The 20928-nt window shown below is 34.2% G+C and overlaps 2 protein-coding genes and 1 pseudogene across 3 annotated transcripts; 2 read left to right on the top strand and 1 right to left on the bottom strand.

Moving 5' to 3' along the window:
• Nucleotides 1–11307: 11307 nt before the first annotated feature.
• On the bottom strand, nucleotides 11308–11763 carry LOC147557704 (uncharacterized). Its single transcript, XM_086658923.1, has one exon. It carries the CDS (start codon nucleotides 11761–11763, stop codon nucleotides 11308–11310), a length of 456 nt encoding a protein of 151 aa, XP_086515049.1.
• A 2282-nt stretch (nucleotides 11764–14045) lies between these two features.
• LOC147557703 (F-box protein CPR1-like) lies at nucleotides 14046–15562 on the top strand. Its single transcript, XM_086659314.1, has one exon. It carries the CDS (start codon nucleotides 14143–14145, stop codon nucleotides 15325–15327), a length of 1185 nt encoding a protein of 394 aa, XP_086515440.1. The 5' UTR covers nucleotides 14046–14142; the 3' UTR covers nucleotides 15328–15562.
• Nucleotides 15563–15874: 312 nt separating this feature from the next.
• Nucleotides 15875–20321, top strand: LOC147557702 (uncharacterized; annotated as a pseudogene). The gene is made up of 11 exons (XR_015234137.1): nucleotides 15875–15887; nucleotides 16000–16048; nucleotides 16225–16311; nucleotides 16396–16493; nucleotides 16637–16664; nucleotides 16820–16967; nucleotides 17972–18046; nucleotides 18206–18351; nucleotides 18430–18520; nucleotides 18616–18710; nucleotides 20177–20321. The product of XR_015234137.1 is annotated as an uncharacterized LOC147557702 (transcript).
• The last annotated feature ends 607 nt before the right edge of the window (nucleotides 20322–20928 follow it).

Genomic DNA, 20928 nt, shown 5'->3' with positions numbered 1-20928 from the left:
TATACCATTTGTAAGATATTTATATCCTTAATATTTTATTATTGATTTGCTTCGCCAAAATCGGATTGAATCATCTTCTAAATTAGCAAAATACATCTGATGTTTCCTAACGACGTAATGTTCACTACAACAGTCACAACTCTCTCATTGTTGCTCGGTTTCAATCCATTCTTAAGTCGTCGGAAAGTTTATCTCATTTATAATGTTTTATTCTCAGGTGATTTCTCCTAATTTCAATTACAACATCTCCGAAAACCACAAAATATACACAGCAGTGCGTTAGTTTCACTGATCATACGTTGTGTGTTCTAATGGTCATATCTTTCTCATACAAACTCCATATAACATGTACCATATCATTATGGAAATTCAACATCCTAAGCTACAACTTTCGTGATTTGAGAAAGTCCGCCTGAATACTCTATAAGGCCCAAATTGTCCAATAACAGATAGTAGCAAATCCGATTTTTCTAACTGCGTACTACTCGCTAAAACGACCACAACTTCCTCGTCCGAGATCAAAATGACTTGTGCCATATCATTCTGGAATCGTCTTGAGGCAAGATACAAGTTAGTATAAGACCCTAAAACCTTCTGAGCTCTATGTCGAGCTACGTACCCAAACAGTACTGTTACAACCTGAAGTCCGTGCAACTCGCTAATTTCGGACTCATTTTCATCTCTAGGTAAACCATTACTCTTACATCAAGCATCACACTAATACTACATGAAATTCTCACTCATTTAAACCCTAAAATCAGAAAATCCCCCGATTTAACCATTTAACCCTAAAATTTAGAACAAGTTAAATTAAATCTTCAAACACATAATTACTAACTTGATTTAGTTGTTCATGATTTACTTCTTCATAATTCCTTCTTAAAATCCTACAAATTCGAAGTAAAACTTAATGAAAACTCCAAAATTGAATTTCTAGAGAGAGAGAGAGCATGAATTTCTTACCAACAAATCCATAAAGGCTAGCTTCAACCACTTCATAAAGCTTTAATTCAACCAAAGAAGGATTTCCCTTTTGAAATTCTTCCCAAATCCTTTGTTCTCAGTACCGACCCTGACTTTTGGGGGACCCTAGGCGAACGGACCGACAGAGACCCTTAAACTTTAAGTCGAAAAAAAAATAGAAAAGTGTACTTTTTTATAAATTTTATAGTTATTAAAATTATATATAATCCAAATACTACTTAAACACTGCTCTTCTTGCATTTTTCGCTGCAAAATCACTAATCACATTTGTGTAGTCAATATTCTCACCTAATTCATGTTCGATAGATAACAAAGCTAATCCATTTAACCTTTCTTGAGACATGGTAGATCGCAAGTAAAACTTGATTAACTTCAACTTTGAAAAACTTCTCTCCGCAGAAGCCACAGTAACCGGAATGGTTAAAACAATCTAAATGAAAAACAAAGAAAAATTAAATGAACAAAAAGCTTACCTTTATGTAATTTGTGTAATAAACCCTTGTAGAGAATGAAATTAAATTGTGAGATTGAAGTTTGAAGAGAAATTAGAAGGAGAAGAAACTAAATTATAAGAATATGTATGTATATAACTTGATTTTTGTTCCTTTATTAAGGTGTCTTTTAGGCTTCCATGAGTAGTTACTAGTTAATCAAGTTTAAATGTTATGACTTTGTCTCTTTAATTTCCTATTAATTAGAATGTTTTTAACACTCTAACTTTAATTGATTTCACTAAACTAGCATTTGAAATTATATTTGAGTAGACTTTGTTATTTGGTATATACATTTTTTTTTCATTTAGTGTCTCTTTTTAAATGAAAAAATTATCTAAAAAAATAATGTAAGCCGTGGGAAGGAACCCTTGACCTTTGGTTCTCTAATCAACTACTGTACCAATCTACTACCCAAACATCCTCGATATAATTGTGAACAAAAATATAAAATATAGTAATACTATCTAGGTATATAATGTCATATAAATTGGGGCCCCTAAATTTGGGGCCCTAGGCGACGACCACCTGGGTCGCCTAGGTTCAAGGTCGGCCCTGTTTGTTCTTCGATGGAATTTCCCCCAAACCCTAACCCCAATTGAGCAGATCGAACAGATAAGAAGAAAATTTCTGATTTTTCTTTCTTTTAGGAAGTCCCACGAAATCTCAGTTTGTTCCCTAGTTTGGTTTCGATTGCAAAATACCCCCTATATTTGCACTCTTTGCTCATTTAACCCCTCTTTTGACTTCAGCCAAATGCCAAATAGTCCCTCAAGTAACTTCAAAAATTGGGATGTTACAATACCAATCCAAAAGGATACCAGCAACCAGGAAAAAACTCTGCATACGAGTCGATGCCTTTTTTTTAGTTTTCAAACGCGAGCACCATTACCATTAACATGCACGTCGTTAGCAGCAACCCCATTTTGGTTCACTTTGGACGTTAGTGATCCATTTGTTGTGCTCTTATTCATTGTCACTACATGTTGTTGTTAGTAGCAACCCCTGATTAACACCCTTAGAAAAGGAAAAACTTATTGAAAATTTAAAAGAGCAAGAAAGTGTAAAGAAATCAGAAAATTTTAATCTGGTATTTCTCTATCTTTCCTTCTCATGTATTTGAATTTGTTGTGCTCTTATTCATTGTCACTACCTGTTGTTGTTTGCAGCAACCCCTGATTAACACCCTTAGAAGAGGAAAAACTTATTGAAAATTTAAAAGAGCAAGAAAGTGTAAAGAAATCAGAAAATTTTAATCTGGTATTTCTCTATCTTTCCCTCTCCTGTATTTGAATCCCTAATTCATTCTAAATGTAGTTTTTTTTAGTTTCTGAAGAGGATGCTACAATGCTTGATAATGCTAAATCTAACGAGGACTACCCTAAGAAACTCATTGAAGATTTAAAGGAGCAAAAAATTATAAAGAAATCTACAGTTCAGTTTGGTATTTCTCTATCTTTCTTTCGGATTTGTCTAATTTGTAATAGAATGATATTTCAATAGTATGATTAAGAGTTATGTTACAATGGCAATTTATATCTATATTCTAATTATAAAGATATTATATGCTAATTGATATACTAATTTATACAAGGTGAGTCAGTACATTAGAACGTAAACTACCAAACTTATACTATTTGAGATATTACATGCTAATTGATATACTAATATTTTAAAAAATTAAAACCAAAATTCTGATCTTTTAATATCTTACATGTCTTCATTCAATGGTAAAGAGAAAAGAGATAGATTAAAGAGGGAACGTAAAAATTTGGCTCTCTAATTTCAATCGTTGAAATTAAAGGGGAAAGATAAAAACCTAACGGCTGGTTTGGAAACATCAATATCCATAATTGATGTCTGTGGAAATTGAAATTGACAGGGGTAGAAGAAAGAAACTTAATATTCTATTTAACCCACATCAAAAGTCTTGACGACCCATAGGAGAAAGAAACTTAATATTCACATTTTAAAAAAACTTAATACTCTGAGATAAATAGAGTAACCTGTACTTTCCTCTGTCTCTAATAGTCACATCTCTCTCTAGACTCTCCCTCTCTTTCTCTAGAAAATGAAAAATATGAAAAACTTATTAAAGATTTGAAGGAACAAGAAACTGTAAAGAAATCTGAAAATTTAGTTTCTAACAAGGATGCTACAATGTTTGATAATATTAAATCTAATGAGGATTACCTTAAGAAACTCACTGAAGATTTAAAAGAGCAAAAAACTGTAAAGAAATCTAAAGTTCAATCTAATATTTCTCTATATCTCTCTCTCTCTCCGTAATAGAATGATATTTCATTGATATGATTAAGAGCAGTGTTACAATGAGTATTTATACAAGGTGAGTGCAAACTACAAAACTTATACTATTATATACTCTAATTATAAAGATATTATATGTTAATTGACATACTAATTTATACAAGGTGAGTAGATATACAAGAATGGAAACAACAAACTTATATTATTCTATACTCTAATTATATAGATATTATATGCTAATTGATATACTAATTGATAATAGTATTGTCAAAAATTAAACTAGTTAGAATTTAGTGCTCCATTCAGGGTACATAGATTAAAGAGGGAATGTAAAAATTTGGCTCTCTAATCTCAGCCGTTGAAATTAAAGGGGAAAAATAAAAATCTAACAGCTAGTTTGGAAGCATCAATGAGTGATGTTTGTTGAAATTGACCGGTGTAGGAGAGAGAAACTTAATATTCTCTCTAACTCACGTCAATAGTCTGGACGACCGGTAATAAGAGAGAGAACCTTAATATTCAATTTTTTTTTTTAAAACTCTCAAGAATGGTCCGCCCGTGGAGTGAACAATATTTTTCCAAGTGCCTTTTAGAACCGCCTAAGATTGTATTGAGGAACTTTGGCAGACACTGATTGTCGAAACCTTCATCAGGACCGACAAATTTTTAGAAAAAGAAAAACTTTAATCTTGTATTTCTCTATCTTTCTCTCTCATGTATTTGAATCTCTAATTCATTCTAAATGTGGGTTTGTTTTTGGTTTAGTTTCTATCGAGGATGCTACAATGCTTAATAATGTTAAATCTAATGAGGACTACCCTAAGAAACTCACTGAAGATTTAAAGGAGCAAGAAACTGTAAAGAAATCTAAAGATTAATATGTTATTTCTATATCTTTCTCTCTCTGGGATTTGTGTGATTTGTAATAGAATGATATTTCATTGATATGATTAAGAGTTGTGTTACAATGGGTATTTATACAAGGTGAGTCAATATACAAGAAAGAAAACTACCAAACTTGTATTATTTTATACTTTAATTGTACAGATATCATATGTTAATTGATATACTAATTGATACTAGTTGATACTAATTTATATACTAATTGATACTAATTTGTAAAAAGTGAGTCAATATATAAGAATAGAAACTACCAAAGTTATACTAGTCTATACTCTAATTATAAAGATATTATATGTTAATTGATATATTAACTGATATAATAATTGATACTAATTTATATCAATTTGTACAAGGTGAGTCAATATACAAGAACGAAAACTATCAAACTTATATTATTCCGTACACTAATTATAAAGAATTATATGTTGATTGATATATTAATTGATACTAACTGATATACTAGTATTTTCAATAATTAAAACCAAAATTCTGATCTTTTAACATCTTACATGGTTAAATTGGTCTAATTTGGGACCCTAAATCATAACAAAACATAAACAACTAAACGAGTATGTAGTTATTTTAATTAGAGTGTGTTACATAGAGCAAGAAGTTCAGAGAGAAACTTAATATTGTCTCTAACCAATGTTAATAGTTTTGATGATCGGGAGAGAGAAACTTAATATTCAAATTTAAAAAAACGTAGTACTCTGAGATAAATAGAGTCACCCTTGCTAGTTGCTTAACAAACTAATATTCCTCTGTCTATAATAGTCTCATCTTTCTATCTTTTCCACTCCTGTATTTGAATCCTAATTCATTATAAATGTGGGTTTTCTTTGTTTTTGGTTTTAGTTTCTAACTTGGATGCTATAATGCTTGATGATGTTAAATCTAAGGAGGAATACCCTAAGAAACTCACTGAAGATTTAAAGGAGCAAGAAACTATAAAGAAATCTAAAGTTCAATCTGGTATTCCTCTATCTTTCTCTCTCCGAGATTTGTCTAATTGATAATGGAATGACATTTCATTGATATGTTTAAGAGTTGTGTTACAATGGGTATTTCATTGATACGCTAATTGATATACTAATTGATATACTAATCGATACTAATTGATACTAATTGATATACTAATTGATATACTAATTGATATACTAGGTTTTACTCTATTGTGCAAATTTTTGAAGTTCCAAACCTAATGAGATATGGATCCCATTTCTAATCTTCTGGCTTGAAGCCATTATTCAGAGTTAGGTTCCGTCATAGCTCTGCGCAGGTCTTAGGCTTATTGTCCTTTGACAACAAGATCTCAGTCTTCTGAAGTAGATGGATAAGCCATTATAATCTAAAAGGGGTGGTGAACAACAGGTGGAATGTTGTCGACTCTTTGAGAAATTTCCGTTTGGGACACTTTCAACTTCTTGAAAGTTTTCCTTTTCTTGCAAATCTAATTCGTCTTGTGCGGTTTATACTACTCGGTGTCTTAAGTAGAGGAGTGGCAATTGGAGCTCTGGATCTTCTCACGCGATTGGAAAGGTTCGAAGGAAAAATTCGATAAAGGTTAGTTTTCCGATTCTAGTTCTTATTAGTTCATGTATGGATCCTGGACAACTTAGTGTTAAACATTAGATGTTTGAGATTCCGCTACCAACATTAGTTAGTGTATTATATACACATAAAACCCAACGTGATCTTGATTCTTAAAGATCTCAGCCTTACTGCCTGTCGTTTTTCTTCTTTTTCAATGGAACAGAAATTACGTCTCACTCCCTCTGATGAGGATCCACTCCATGATCCCACAATCAATTGTCACTTAATTGGCCGTCTACTATATGACAGTTACTCGTCTTGACATTAGTTTTGTTGTCAACAATCTTAGTCAGTTCTAGCAAAATCCGGGCACTGTCCACCTTGCTGCTACTCGTCGGGTTCTTCGTTATATCAAGGGTTTAATTGGCCATGGCCTTTTTCTTTCTGCCACCAGCTCGTTTTACATTTCAAGATACTGTGATTCGGACTGAGCAAGCTGCCTTCCACCAGACAGTCCGCGACCTGTTATTTTACAACGCTGGGCTCTAATCCACTTTTCTTGAAGTCCAAAAAGCAACACACGGTTGTTAAGTCCTCTGCCGAGGCAAAATATCGGGTCTTGACCCATCTCATGAGTGAATTACAATGGCCCAATTATCTTTTTCGTGACTTAGGTAGCAATCATTCTTCTCCGATGATTGTTTACGACGACAATCAGGCCACTCTCCACATTGCGGACAATCTTGTTTTTCATGAACGAACAAAACATTCTGAGATTGATGATTGTCACTTCGTTCAGAGAAATATCAAGGCCAACATCATCGCTCCTCGCTATACCTTACAACCGAACAACTAGCAGACTTATTTATTAAACCTCTTGGAGTTGATTTGTTTAAGAAGACTATTGGAGAGTTGGGCATCATATCCATTCCTTCTCCAACTTGAGGGGGGTATTACGGGTCACACAACCAAGATGGATCGGTTACCCCCGATCCATGGCCCAACCGATTGCCCACAAAGAGACCTAGCTTGACTAGGTCATGGTACTTAGGATTATAGAGGTTATTTTATGTGTTATTTTATGTATATCATATATACTTGTTTAGCCAACCTTGTAATCTATAAATACCCATTTGATTCAATAAAGAATACTCAGAGAATTAATCTATATCTCTCTCTCTCTAAAGCTCTCGCCTCACTCTCCATCTCGGCTTCTCCTCTCTCCCTTAATCAACAATAGTTGATTAAGTATTATTAAGGTTTAGCCTTTCACAAATCGTACATTGGACTAGAATGAGGAAGATTTTTTATCGCAAAAAAATTTCGGAGATAGATCACCCATTGCGGAACAAGATGAAGATATTGATGAGGATTTGAAGCTTCGGGTTCCGAAGACAACCCGAGAACGGTGGAGATTAAATTGAATGAACACCTCGAAAGTTCTTTAGTTTTGAAGTGATAGATTTATAAAATTCAAGAGTTATAAAAAGAGAATTTTTACTGAAAATGAATCAAAACAAAAATTAGAAGAAATGGAAGATTACCCATTGAATTATGAGGATAAATCTCAAGATTGAGCTTGAAGAATTCATCAGCGTCTGAATTTGAGGACTTAGGCGAATTGGAGTCATTGTTGGAGCACCAAGACTTGACAGAACAACTAAAAGTAGAGCTAAAGAAGATTAGAGTAACAAGACTTCAACTATCTTAGAAGAATTTGAGTCCCAAAAGGTGGTTGTGATTTAAAACCATGGAAGATCGACGAGAAGCACTTCCACAATGATAGTATCGGTCAACTACACAAATTCTACAAGTTTTACAATGGAAGGATGTGAAAACTTGATATTGTCAATTATCAAAAGATTTGCTCTTCAACTATTCTCTTTGTTAACTAACTATATCCATGATTTTTGTATACCTCATTATTGGTTTAGTGTCGAATTGACGATCGATGGTGTTAATTCAGACACTTTAATCATTTGTTATCTCATTTTTAATGTTTTAATGTGTGTTGGTAATTTGCAGGTCTTCTTCAGTTTAAGGACCCATTTCATAAAACATCATCAAGAAAATCAGGAACTCAAACTCTCATATCAATGCTTTCACATGCTCTTAGAGCAACTCCAATATATATGGGGTTGGGCTCCCAAAATTCAAATTTGGGAGCCCAGCCCTAGCCTCCCACCTCTTCAACCAGCCCGGTCGGAGGGCTCCCAACCCCAAAATCTGACCATTGGGGGCTCCGAACGGTCAGATTTGGGGTGGATCCCCTAATAAGGAGATCCGCCTCTTTTTATATATTTTATTACTATATTTTAAAAAAAATGAAATTGACTTTTTTTTTTTAGTTTTATTTACTGTTTTTCATTGTTTTTGTATTCTTTCTCTAATCCTATTTTGCTACAGTATTTTTTTTTTATATTTCTAGATGTTCTCTCTAGAATAATATCAAATTTAAATTTTACTAGGGGTGTAGCTCGTTCCTCCTAACACGGCGAATTCCTAATTTTATCTTGCAAATGTGAGATATCCTTTATTTTAACTTGCCTTTGGAACAGTGATATTCAAATGAATTTGAAATCCTTTATTTCTCTCACTACTAATGACCATCTCATTCGGACGTAGTAGATTTATGTTTCAATTGACAATAAAGATTAAAAAAATGTCCAAATTGTCACTTTTTATCCATTTCCATTACCCATTGATTTGTTTTTTTGTTATTTCCAAATGTATATAGTATGCAATGTGTGATTACAGCTGAATTTTGTTTTGTAACTTTAGGATCTTAAATTCAGTAAGCACATACTACACATTTACCACTAAGACAGAAAAACGAAATCGAAAAAGATTAAAACATAATTTTGTTCTCAAATATCCCAATGATAAGGTCATTGAAATATTTGAAAAACCAATTGAAAACAATTGGTGTACAAACAATACTATATTATTAGATGAATAATTCATGTATTCATAATATAATATATCAAGACCTAAAATTAATCGAAAGTCTTAAAAAAGTGAAGTGTTGAAATAAGACTTCATTCATAAATCAAAATCTTACTCTTATTATCTTCTTCTCAAAGATTAAGAAACTCCATCAAATGTATACCTATGATTCTGGTAATTGTTTACATGTCAAACAGAATAAGATATCAAACTGCAATAACTATTAGAGAAAAAAACTAGGTAATAAATAGATAAAAAGAATATCTATATAATTAAAGAACAATTATATTCGGTGATATTGTTTTGTAATGAAAACTTAAAGTCATTGTAATCAATACTTTTTTTAATTGTCAGTGTGCTTCAAATACTTGACTTCTAGGTGGAAGACTAAACCTCTTACCACTCCAACCAAGGGTTGATGACAATGTAATCAATACTTAACTATAAACTGTATATCTAAAATCAATGAAATTAATACTTAGTTGTTCTGGGTTTCATTTAATTATTAATCAATAATCAAATACCTCTTGTTGGAACAAACTTAAAGAGGTTTGATATTGTTCTTAATTAATATGGGTAAAGATTATCTATATAAATAAGTATACACTATGGGCTAGAATGTATTTGTCATGTGGTCTTTGTCTCTTTTAACTCTCTAGATCTGTATCGTTCGTTGACACTTTAAGAAAAACTAATAAATTGTATGTCGTTTTTAGGTTGTATTTATATTTAAGTTTTTTTTGAAACTATGCAAATTATCACCCTAAAATTCTTCAATCATAATTAGACAACTGGCTTGGGGATTTAAAACTTCTCCATATTAATTAAGACGGTCGAAATTCTTCAACTGAATTTATAGTAAGTATATGAGGAGAACTAAGTATGGGTGGTAAAAGTGGTTTATTAAACTTTGACTAAAGCAAAAGTGGTTTACAAATTTTTTTGTCTTGTTGTGCCTACTTTCAGAACTTCTTCAGCACTTTGAGAGTCTGGGTAGCATTATCCTTAAAACAACTGAGAGATTTAAAACTTTTTCATGTTAAGACGGTTCAAATTCTTCAAGTGCATTTATAGTAAGTATATGAGGAGAAATAAGTATGAAATCTTATGTCTAGAGTAGAAGATGAATTTGACATCCATAATTGATAAGGACTTTATTATAAACTATGAAAGATCTCTAAACAATATGCTTTATTAAAAAGGATGTTTGTCCTATTCAGCATAAGATTCTTTAGTTTTATTATATAGATATTTGGAACTAATAATTTATTATTAAAAATTGAAATTGAAATCTCTGCACAAGCACATCACGCACATGCATAATTTTGATTGGGAGCCTGAGCCGTTTGCTCTTAGAACATCTCCAACCTACCACTTACTAACCCAGGGTTTAGGGTCGGTTGAAGCCCCCAACGGTCATGTTGAGGATTACATCCAACCATTGGATCACATCCTACGGTCCGAATGATTTTATTTAAAAAAAATTAGTTACTTTTTTATGAAGGATGATTACTACTCACACATTAATAATAAAAATGCATTAATAATCAACCTTTTGCATTAATAATCCAACGACCCAAAGTACATTAATAATAATCCAACGACCAAAATCTATTCAATGTCATCGTTAGATATCGTATTCCAAAAGTGTTCAACAAGATCGCGTATTCCACAAGATCTGCCTTCAACCGGGTATGAATTTTTGGCTTCTAACTCGACCAAGAAGTTCAAGTAATTCGTCCGGTAAAGATCTCCACGATGTATCAAACCCATTTCACATCCCTCAACATTGGTTGTAGCATTTGGTCTTTCGTCTTCAAAAATCATGTTATGCATTATAATACACGCCTTCACGATATCACTCATGATCTTTACATCCCACCAACGTGACGGTCCCCAAATAATTCAATGACGATCTTGCAATACAGCAAAAGCTCGTTCAACGTATTTTCGAATTGACTTTTGTTTGGTCAAGTATGCTTCTTTCGGGTCATATAGATTAGAAATAGTTTTGACTAAGGTACACTACTGAGGGTACATCCCACCAGCAACATAATACCTCATATCATATTGTGGGTCATTAACTACATAATTAACCGGGGACTCTCACCTATTAACAGTTTATCAAAAACCAGTGAACATTAATGTCATTACAGGATCCAGACATCCCAGAAAATGCATGTCATATATGGAGATATGATGGTGCAATTGCTTCTAGGATGATAGTTGAGGCTTTGACATGACCAGTGTAGGTTTTGTGCCATGCGAGATGACATTTATTCCATTCCCAATGCATACAATCAATACTCCCTAACATTCTAGGAAATCCTTGTGATTCATCAAATGCTAGTAGTCTAGATATATCTGACTCATTCGGATCCCTCAAGTATCCAGGGCCGAAGACATGGATGACTCCTATTACAAATTCTCTTAAAGAGTCAATGACAGTAGACTTACCAATTCGACAATATTCGTCTTGTGAATCGGTCAGACATCCATACGCAAGCATCCTCATTACAGATGTGATTTTGTGATGAGGTGACAATCCCTTTTGGCCCACTGCACCCATTCTTTCGGTCAATTTGGGGTTGTATTCCTCAATCGCATTGAGAATACGTATAAATAAATCACGATTCATCCTGTAGCGTGAGCGAAACATTGCATCATCATGCGTTCGACTTTCATTAAAATAGTCTCTCGTAATGGTTTCATGGCCGAGTTGTATACTACGATCTATCGCTTAGTGACCCGAAACATAACAAACACGATAGGAACGTTTTCCTATAACTTTCATTTCCATTTCTTCTAACATTCTGCGATCATCATCCACCCATTTCGAGCCAATTCATCTTCTTCAAACATCAAATTCAATAAAGTAAAATTCGGATTCATTGTAGAGAAAGTTAGAAGGTATAGAAAAATAATATAGAATATGAAATTTGATGAATTTGTAGAGAAAAAATAAGATGAAGTTTGATGAGTTTGTAGAGAAAGAGAGTTGTATTTATAGATAGATAGTAAGAAATTTAATATGGTTGTTGGATGGTAGAAAAGAGGGAAATTGCCAACACTTGGTTGCCCATGTAACATTCCATGTTTTCAAGTTTAGTTGAGGGATTATTTGACATTTGGGTCAAGTCAAAATTGGGGCTAAATTAGTAAAACGTCCAAACTGGGGGGGTATTTTGCAATTGGGACACGGGGCGTCACGGTTGGTATTGGAGCAGTTAGTTCTGGTGAGCTATATCAGAGCAGTTAGTTCTTGTGACTGATAAATCGTGTATAGTTTAGAGCATTGACTGCTCTAGACTTTAGGGAAAGATAAAATTGGACAATTAGGTGTCTAAAAATTTCAAGATTAAAAATGACCAAGAATAAAAGATGCTATATATGTATTTGTTTCTTTTGATTTTCGTTTCTTGATTCGTTTTACTCGCTAAAGGAAGACTCGACGGATGGTTTAAGATTGTTGTAGATTTCTTGCAATGTACAAGATGTTATGGGAGGACAGTCAAGGGTTAAGAGGTTTCAGAGGTAAATTTGGGCAAGTCGACATATCGATGTTGTGGAAGTATCTTAGACAATAGTAGATGAGGAGATGAGTCAGACTTGGTATTGCGGACCTCATGGTAGTTATACACATTCCTTCATTTTTGAGCTTTGATCAGATCATTCAGAGATAGTTGAGATTGACTTTGATCAGGTTGTTTCGAGCGTGTATTGTTTCAGTTTAATTACAGATAAGTATGGGTCTGGATTTTATTGGGTTTGACGGAATGTTTCGATATTAGAGGTCATATGGATTGAGTTGGTGTTGGGTATTAGAAATATCGGGGGTTCTTAAGCTATTGTAGAATTTTTCGAGGATTGGTTTATCTATAACATGTATAGATATTATAGCGGACTTCTATTTTCATTTTATCATCTTATCAACAACAACTATATTTTTCTTGAGACTATAGTGTCAACGCCAACATTGACTTGAATTTATTATAGATGTCTTCATTCTTTATTTCTTATTTTATCGAGTCAACGGTATTTTCTTATATTATTGAGAACGATATTTTCTGAGGATGTGGGATCAACGGCAACTTATACTTATATATAGATTATGGAGGTCTTCATTCTTTATTTTATTATATTATGGACAATGGTATTTTCTTATATTATCGAGAATGAAATTTTCTTTGAGGATATGGGATCAACGAGAACTTATTCTTATATATAGATCATAGAGGTCTTCATTTTTCTTTATCTCTTCATATGAAAGATAGTTATTGTTATTGAATATTCTTAAGTCGCGTGTTTATGTAGAAGATTTCGGGATATGAAGGATTGGATCTAGTTTGTTTATACAGTTTAGCCAGATTGATTTTTGTTAGATACAGAGAGTTTGTGATTTTCGAAATGGGACAGGTTCTCTCAAATTCTGAGTTGGTCGAAAGGACATGGCAAAAAGAAGCGAGTTGATCTAAATTTCGGGGACGAAATTTCTTTTAAGGGGGGAGGATTGTAACATCCCATGTTTTCAAGTTTAGTTGAGGGATTATTTGACATTTGGGTCAAGTCAAAACAGGGGCTAAATTAGTAAAACGTCCAAACTGGGGGGTATTTTGCAATCGGGACGCCCCTCGGGACACGGGGCGTCACAGCCCAAGCGGTTAAAGTGTTAGACATATAATCCAAAGGTCCCTGGAGGTCCCGGGTACGATCCCCGGAGTAGGTGGAATCTCTGGATTATTAAATTTGAGATTATTAGGGCATAAATAATGTAGATGGGCTTTAGGCCTTGGTTTGTTAGACTTTAGGCCATTGTTTAGTTGGGTTTTAGGCAGTTTCCAAAAAAAAAAAAAATTCAAATTAAAGACCCCAGGAGCCCCTGGTTGGACTTTCTTATTTTTTTTGTTGAACTCCCCTGGTTGGACTTTCTCATACCCAAAAGAAAAGAAAAAGGAAGGCAGGCACCCATCTTTCCTCGAATTCAATCTATCTGATCGTAGTTTCTATACAGAACAGTATGAAGATGATAAAACTAGAACAGTGTATAATGTCGCTCCTCCCCGAAGAAATCATAACTACCATCTTAGCGATGTTACCAGTCAAATCTATCTACCGATTCAAGTCAGTTTCCAAAATCTGGTGCTCTCTCTTCTCTAACCCTAATTTTATTAAACTTCACTGTAATCATGCTATTGAACAAGACAAATCTATGCTCCTTATCAACCACTCTAATAGATTATACACCATAGAGCATAATTCATTAACATCTAACTTATCTCTTCAAATAGATGATCACCCGTTCATCTCATTAAAACCCAAATTTTTTTTTTTGGGCTCGTTTAATGGTTTGGTTTCCTTCTATGGTAATAAAAAATACATCTGGAACCCATCTACTGATGAATTGAAATCAATACCCAAGACTCCTTATTTCAATGAAAATAAGGAGGAGAAAGTAAAAGATGTAGATGATACCAAGAGTTGGTTCGGTTTTGGTTATGATTGCAAGCTAGATGATTACAAGATTCTGGCAATCATAAGTCGGGTCAAAGATGATTTTAGTTATGTCATGCTTTACTCTTTAAGCTCTAATTCGTGGAAATTCATGGATAATATTCCTTACAAAATCATTGGTCCAGGAACTGGTATCCTAGTCAATGGAGCTCTTCATTGGAAAACAACAGCTCCATTTGTCGGGAGATGGAAGACATCCACCTATAATGCTATACTTCGTTTTGATTTAGTTGATGAGACATTCATGGAAGTGCCTATACCAAAACATCTGAGTGAGAAATTCACCACAATAGACACAAAAATTGGTGTTTTAGGTGATTGTCTTTGTATATTTGATAGTACTTTGACGGTTCGTACTGAAGTATGGGTAATGAAGGAGCATGGGGTGAGCGAGTCTTGGACTAAATTCTTCACTATTACTGAAGATAATGTTATTCCATCAATTTTTACAATGAAACCGATAAAGTTTTTCAAACATGGTGATGTGTTATTGATGAAAGATTATAGGGAAATAATTTTATACGATCCAAAACAGAAAAAAGCTCCGGTTCATAAGCTAAGGGCAACCTCGGACAATTTTGAACCAGTTACTTGTGTTAGTAGTTTAGTTTCACTAAATTCTGGAATTTATTTGAAGCAAGAACTAGACAACGTGAGCCGAACGAAGCAACGAAGAAACTTACCAAGATAAATCTACAAGGAGCTGTGTTATTTTTTGTCTATTATTAGTTTTTAAATTCTTGGTAATAGCTTTCGTTCGGGCATTTTATGCCCAAATTTTCAGTTTATGTCCTAACTAACTAAAGAGTAAGTTTTAGTTGTTGTGGTCCAATATGTAATATTGATTTTTGTATATGTTCTTATCCTACTGGAAAAGGATATATCTTGTAATTATATTTTGGTGAAATGTGAACTTATATTATCAATTTGTTATCGTGTCGGTTTTTTCTTCATATTGTTATTTGTTACAAAACGTTGAAAAGCCAGCTCCTATAGAAACTGTTCAGTAATGGCAGTAACTCGAAAGTCTCATTTTCTAAGTCCATTTTACCTTCAAAAAGTGAGATATGGAAGACGATCAAGAAGGAAAAGAAAGAAAAGGAGATACTAGATGATTCTGATCAAGCAGTATTACAACCATCTGCTCCTTCTCTTCTACATTCTTCACCCCCAAAGCCTTCCAAATGCCCAGGAGTTTGTATCATAGGTGCAAGAATTTATGATTCTGAGAACGCGAAATGTTGTCACCAGGTATATTTTATTATGCCCACAACCCACATTGGGAATTTTGATCAATTCTATGTTTTTTGTTGAATTTTGTATTCTGGGTTTTGTTTGTAATCTTTCATTTCATTATTTGTAGTGTTGGCGAAAAACTATGGACTTTGTAGCGACATGCCAGAACCTAAAAAGTATCAAACCTTGCACTATTAGTTTCTGTCAGAATGCCTCTTGTATAGGTCAGATCCTTGTTTTGGTTCCGATTATTTGGTTCCTTTGTGTTTTTTTCTCCAATTTTCTTGGGGTTCCTTTTTTATTTTGTTTTGATTACTTTAGGTGTACTTTTTTTTCCTTCTTTTTGATTTAGATATGGAGAAAAAGCAGAAGAAGTAGCATTGTTGGATGAGTGGGAGTGCCTTAAATGTAAAGGAACCTCCAACTGCAGTTTTTGCATGTAAGTAATTTTGTTCCTAAAGATTAGAAATAAAAAAAGGATCTTAATTTATATACGTAAAATTTTTGGAACCTTTTCTTTTAGGAAGAAAAAAGGCCGTAAACCCACAGGTATTTTAGTACATGCTGCCAAGGGAAAGGGTTTTCTTTGGTTTCCCAAATGCTGCTCCGAAAAAGTAATCTGCTTCAACTAAGGTTTAGTATAATTTCTTTAATAGTTAAAGATAGTGGTTAGCATATTTTTTGTGTTAATGGGGTTTTCCAAATTCAATATGTTCACTCGATATGTTTATATTTGCATTGTTGCTTTTGACATGGTGATATAGTTGCAGCGAGTAAATGTGGAGAGAAAAGGTACCTAAAAGCATGCCAAAAATTTTAAGAGAGCAACATAAATAGAGATAACAATAGTGACAATGTGGGCGAAGAGATTAACGGATGGCCATTATGACCACATAGGAAAGGATGAGGATGAAAAAGATGACAGTATGAAGATGAAGAAGTTAAAGAATCTCAAATCCCCAAAGAACCTATAGAAAAGCTGATATCCCATTGCCTCAAGGTGTTAATCTGAAAACTGTTGCAGGCGTTGACATCCCTTCTGAAGATATGGGACATGCTCTGCAATTCTTAGAATTCTGCAATGCTTTTGGACAGGTTAAGGTGAATTCTGTTTTGCTTCTCTTTTTTGAAGTACTCAACTTTCAAACAGAACTTTTTGCATCTAATTAAAATGAATTATAATCTGATTCAGTGATTCTCGTATGTCATGCACAACCTGAAAAATCTGTATACAAATGTAAAAAAAGCTTTTATCTGATCCAAAATTGGGAATAAAATGTTTAGAATTATGTTTTCTTGAATATAACATAACTGGTGTCATCTATGTAGGTTCAAAATTTAAGTTTTTTTTACTTAAATTTGTTCCGAGATTATAAAAGGAGTCGGCTTTATTATCCTTCGCTTATAAAAGGAGTCGGCTTCATTATCCTTTAATAGTTTACTTATGCAACTCGGACTTACCACTGTAGAAGCTGGACCTGGACATAGCTGTGGGTACAGATATCCAAAACCTATACCGCTCTACCAGACACATCGAGGGGTAAACGGCCACAATGGGATAAAATTGTACACATATTTTCTTGTTTAGTTATTATGTCCTTTACCTTTACTTCCAACTTTTACTTTTATTTCACTTTTATAATAGCCATTGTTACATTATGTTCACAAATCACAAGGCATCAAACTGGAATTGTATTTTGTTATCCCTGCATGATTTGTTCTAGTCTACTAAATGTTCACATGTATATCTGCTGAAGTTACTATGACTCTATAAGTATACAGTACAGGTAGCGCACTATTCGATTGTTTGATGTCACGAAGATTTTCGAAAAGAGCTATCCATTTTAAATACTAGATTTTCTTTACGCTACACTTTATAATAATACGATGATTTGCACGAAACTTGCTCAAAGCAAGCGTCTGTGATGTGAATAATCCGAGCTTGAGCCAAGTTCAAGATTGGTTTCATCTTTGAGCTTGGAATTCATCTTTGAGTTTCATCTTGATACTAGAAAGTGAGTATGAGACATAGGGATATGAAAGCCAAACAAATCGATTGTTGTACTATTATGAGCATACTTCATCTTATTATTCTTTAGGTTCTCGATTTGAAGAAAGGCCATCATATATCAATTCTTCAAGGATTAACTGGGTGTGGTAGGCCACGAGGACAAAACTTGTCGCTCATTTAGTTTCATATCCAGTTGCTGACTTTGATACATAAAGACCTAAGTGAAGATTTATTATCGCCGCTAATTGATATTTCTTGGAATTGCTTCTCTTAAGTGTTATAAAAATAATTCTTTCTGTTTTTTTGTTCATTTTCCCTTGAGGTCTACGTTAAGTCCATCAAGTACTGGAAACTCATGGTTGAAAGCTTTTGGGAATTTTGTCGCAGGGTTCAAGTGTCCCTAAAAGATTTGCCTTCACAAAAGCTTAGAGTCTTGCTCTTTTTATGTGATGAGACTCTTGAAACTACGTAAGCACAAGTGATGAAGCTTCTCACTTTGCTCATTTACTGTCTCTTAAGTTTTTATTTAACTATTTCTAATTCCAGAGTCTTGAGGAATTGGATTGATGAAGTACAAGAAAAATTTGCTGAAAAAAAGAAGGATGTGAAAGGAAAAGTTACTGCTGCCAAAGAAAAGGTAGTTTACTTTTGAAGCATGTTACAATTTTTACTTCCAATTTACACTTTCAAGTTTTTCTTAGAAAAATACTTTCATGGTTTCCTTTTTTATAGGAGAGAGTACTGAAGCGGAAGGTGCAGGATGTAGTGGTCAAAGCTGAAGCATCAAAAGCTCATAAAGAGAAACTACAAGTGATAAGCATGGTACAATAGGGTAAGTAATGATTTGCAACTTTGCACAGTGCCTTATCTATAGCTAGGCTTTCAATAGCTCCAAACACTTCCACCTCGGTACATGGAGGCTGGAGCCTCTAGTATGATATCCTGGCCTGGGGGCGGAGCCCTGATTTCATATTCTCTATGCCTGGGCTCCAGTAATGTGACATTGTGACTCTTTATAAAGGTTGCTGAAATATTCCGTTGCTGCTTCCTCGATCTCCTTTGCATCAGACAACATTTTGTCTCCAACCATGATTGAACTAATCCTGTCGTTGCGGGCTCTGCAGTTGATAATTTTATAGAAATAGTCTGAATTTCTATCCCCTGCTCCTACCCGTTGCACTCTTTATTTCTGCCTTAGGCTTACTTCCTCATCATTCATTAGCTTATGCAACTGTAATCTCAATTTGTTCCAATTTAAGAATTCCTGCTGGGTTAGATTATTGCCTTCCTCCGATCTGTGCAGTTTGAGAATTTCCTTCGGGATGTTGTTAAGATTTATGTTGAAAGCCTTGAATTTTTCTCTGGGCCAGGATTCTAGACTATCCTGAAGGTGTTGTAGTTTGTTCCACTTGGCTTTGCCTTTGGATTAATTTGTTGCTCCTTCCTGCCACAAAATCTTCACCTTTTCTTTGAATTCAGGGTCACGCATCCTGACTAAGGTGGTGGATTATGGACATCCATTTCAGTTCTCAGCAATATTTGGGAATGGTCCGAAAAAATTGTTTTGCCAATGCTAGTTATTCCACCTTTGGGAACTTATCTTCCCACTTTTGATTATCAGGAATCTGTCAAGAAGGTACATACCGGGTTTTCAGGTTGTTGGACCAAGAGAATTCCAAACCTTATTTGGGGAGATCGATCAGGTTTTTGTGGATAATCAAGTCATCAAATTGCTTCATACTGGAGGTGGTTTTTGTCCCATTTCTCTTTTCATGGATAAATCTGACGACATTAAAGTCACCTCCAACACACAATGGGAGCTTCCATGTGCTAGCAATATCATCAAACTCTTTCCATAATTCCACTCTTTTATCTTTTATGCATGGACCATAAACACTGGTAAATAACCAAGTACAATTGTCTGCTTTGTTTTCCAAACCAAAAGAAATAGAAAAGGTGCCTAGCCAGCGGTCTATTACTGAAACTGAATCCGAGTTCCGCACATACAAAATGCCCCCGCACGCTCGCACAGACGGGATAGCATCCCATGAACAAGTAGATGTACCCCAAATACCTTAACCAGTGCAAGAGACATAGACATGACTTTTGTCTCTTGTAAAGACAAAAAGGAAACACAAAAATCCTTGACATACTTTTTAACTGCTGACTGCTTGGCAGGAGTGCCGAGCCTCCTGATATTCCAACTTTAGTCTCTTGCAAGCATAATTTGTCCTTTGAGTATGCCATTTACTTCTGCTTTTTCTTTTCAAACAATGTTTTTAGCGGAATAAAGATCAGATGCTGTTAGAACAGAGCCTATTCTTTCCGATGGAGAGATGGTCATACATTTTGGACACTTGGTGGTTATTCCTCTGAATCATATTACTTGCTTGAAGGTTTGTTGTCTGCATTCATTATCCTCTTTTATGGACTCTAAGTTGCAACACTAGGTATGCAGAATCTTTTCTTTATGAGGATTCTATTTCATTTTGTAGGGCAAGTTAATTTTCGTTTCAGGTGATTTGGAGTGCTTCTTTCTGGTTAAGCTTTTCTATTACAACCTCTTCACCTCGATTGTCGACGTAAAATGACAAAACCTCAAGACCGAAGTTGTTAAGGAGATCTACGTGCATTTTGGGTAGACAAAACAATCACGAAGTATTGATCTCTGGATGATCTTTAATACGGTAAGGCAAGCATTTTTTTGCAATATACTCTTTCTTAAGATCTAATTGCGGACGACAATTTCCTTTTCAATTCAAATACTTGATCATGTTTTTGTGGACCTATTGTGGATATATGTTATGGAAAGGGAAAAGTTAATTATGGGCTAATATGACTGAGTTAAAAAACTGATATACAAATACGGATGTCTGCGCATATATGTATATGTGCATGTGTTGTATAGTTGGTGAAAACTTGGCTCCTATTGGTGCTGATCAGGGATCGACCTGTTGATGATCCCAATCTAATCCCCTCTCTGACCGCTTACAATAGTATATCAATTATCACATTCCTGTTTTATCTTTGAATGAAAGTTCCTCT

Source organism: Eschscholzia californica, unplaced genomic scaffold (genome assembly GCF_041429995.1).
Source record: "Eschscholzia californica isolate CP2 unplaced genomic scaffold, dmEscCali1.0.p SCAF_2, whole genome shotgun sequence".
Taxonomy (NCBI): domain Eukaryota; kingdom Viridiplantae; phylum Streptophyta; class Magnoliopsida; order Ranunculales; family Papaveraceae; genus Eschscholzia; species Eschscholzia californica.
Note: the sequence above shows the minus strand (reverse complement) of the source record. Positions and strands in the feature narration are given on the sequence as shown.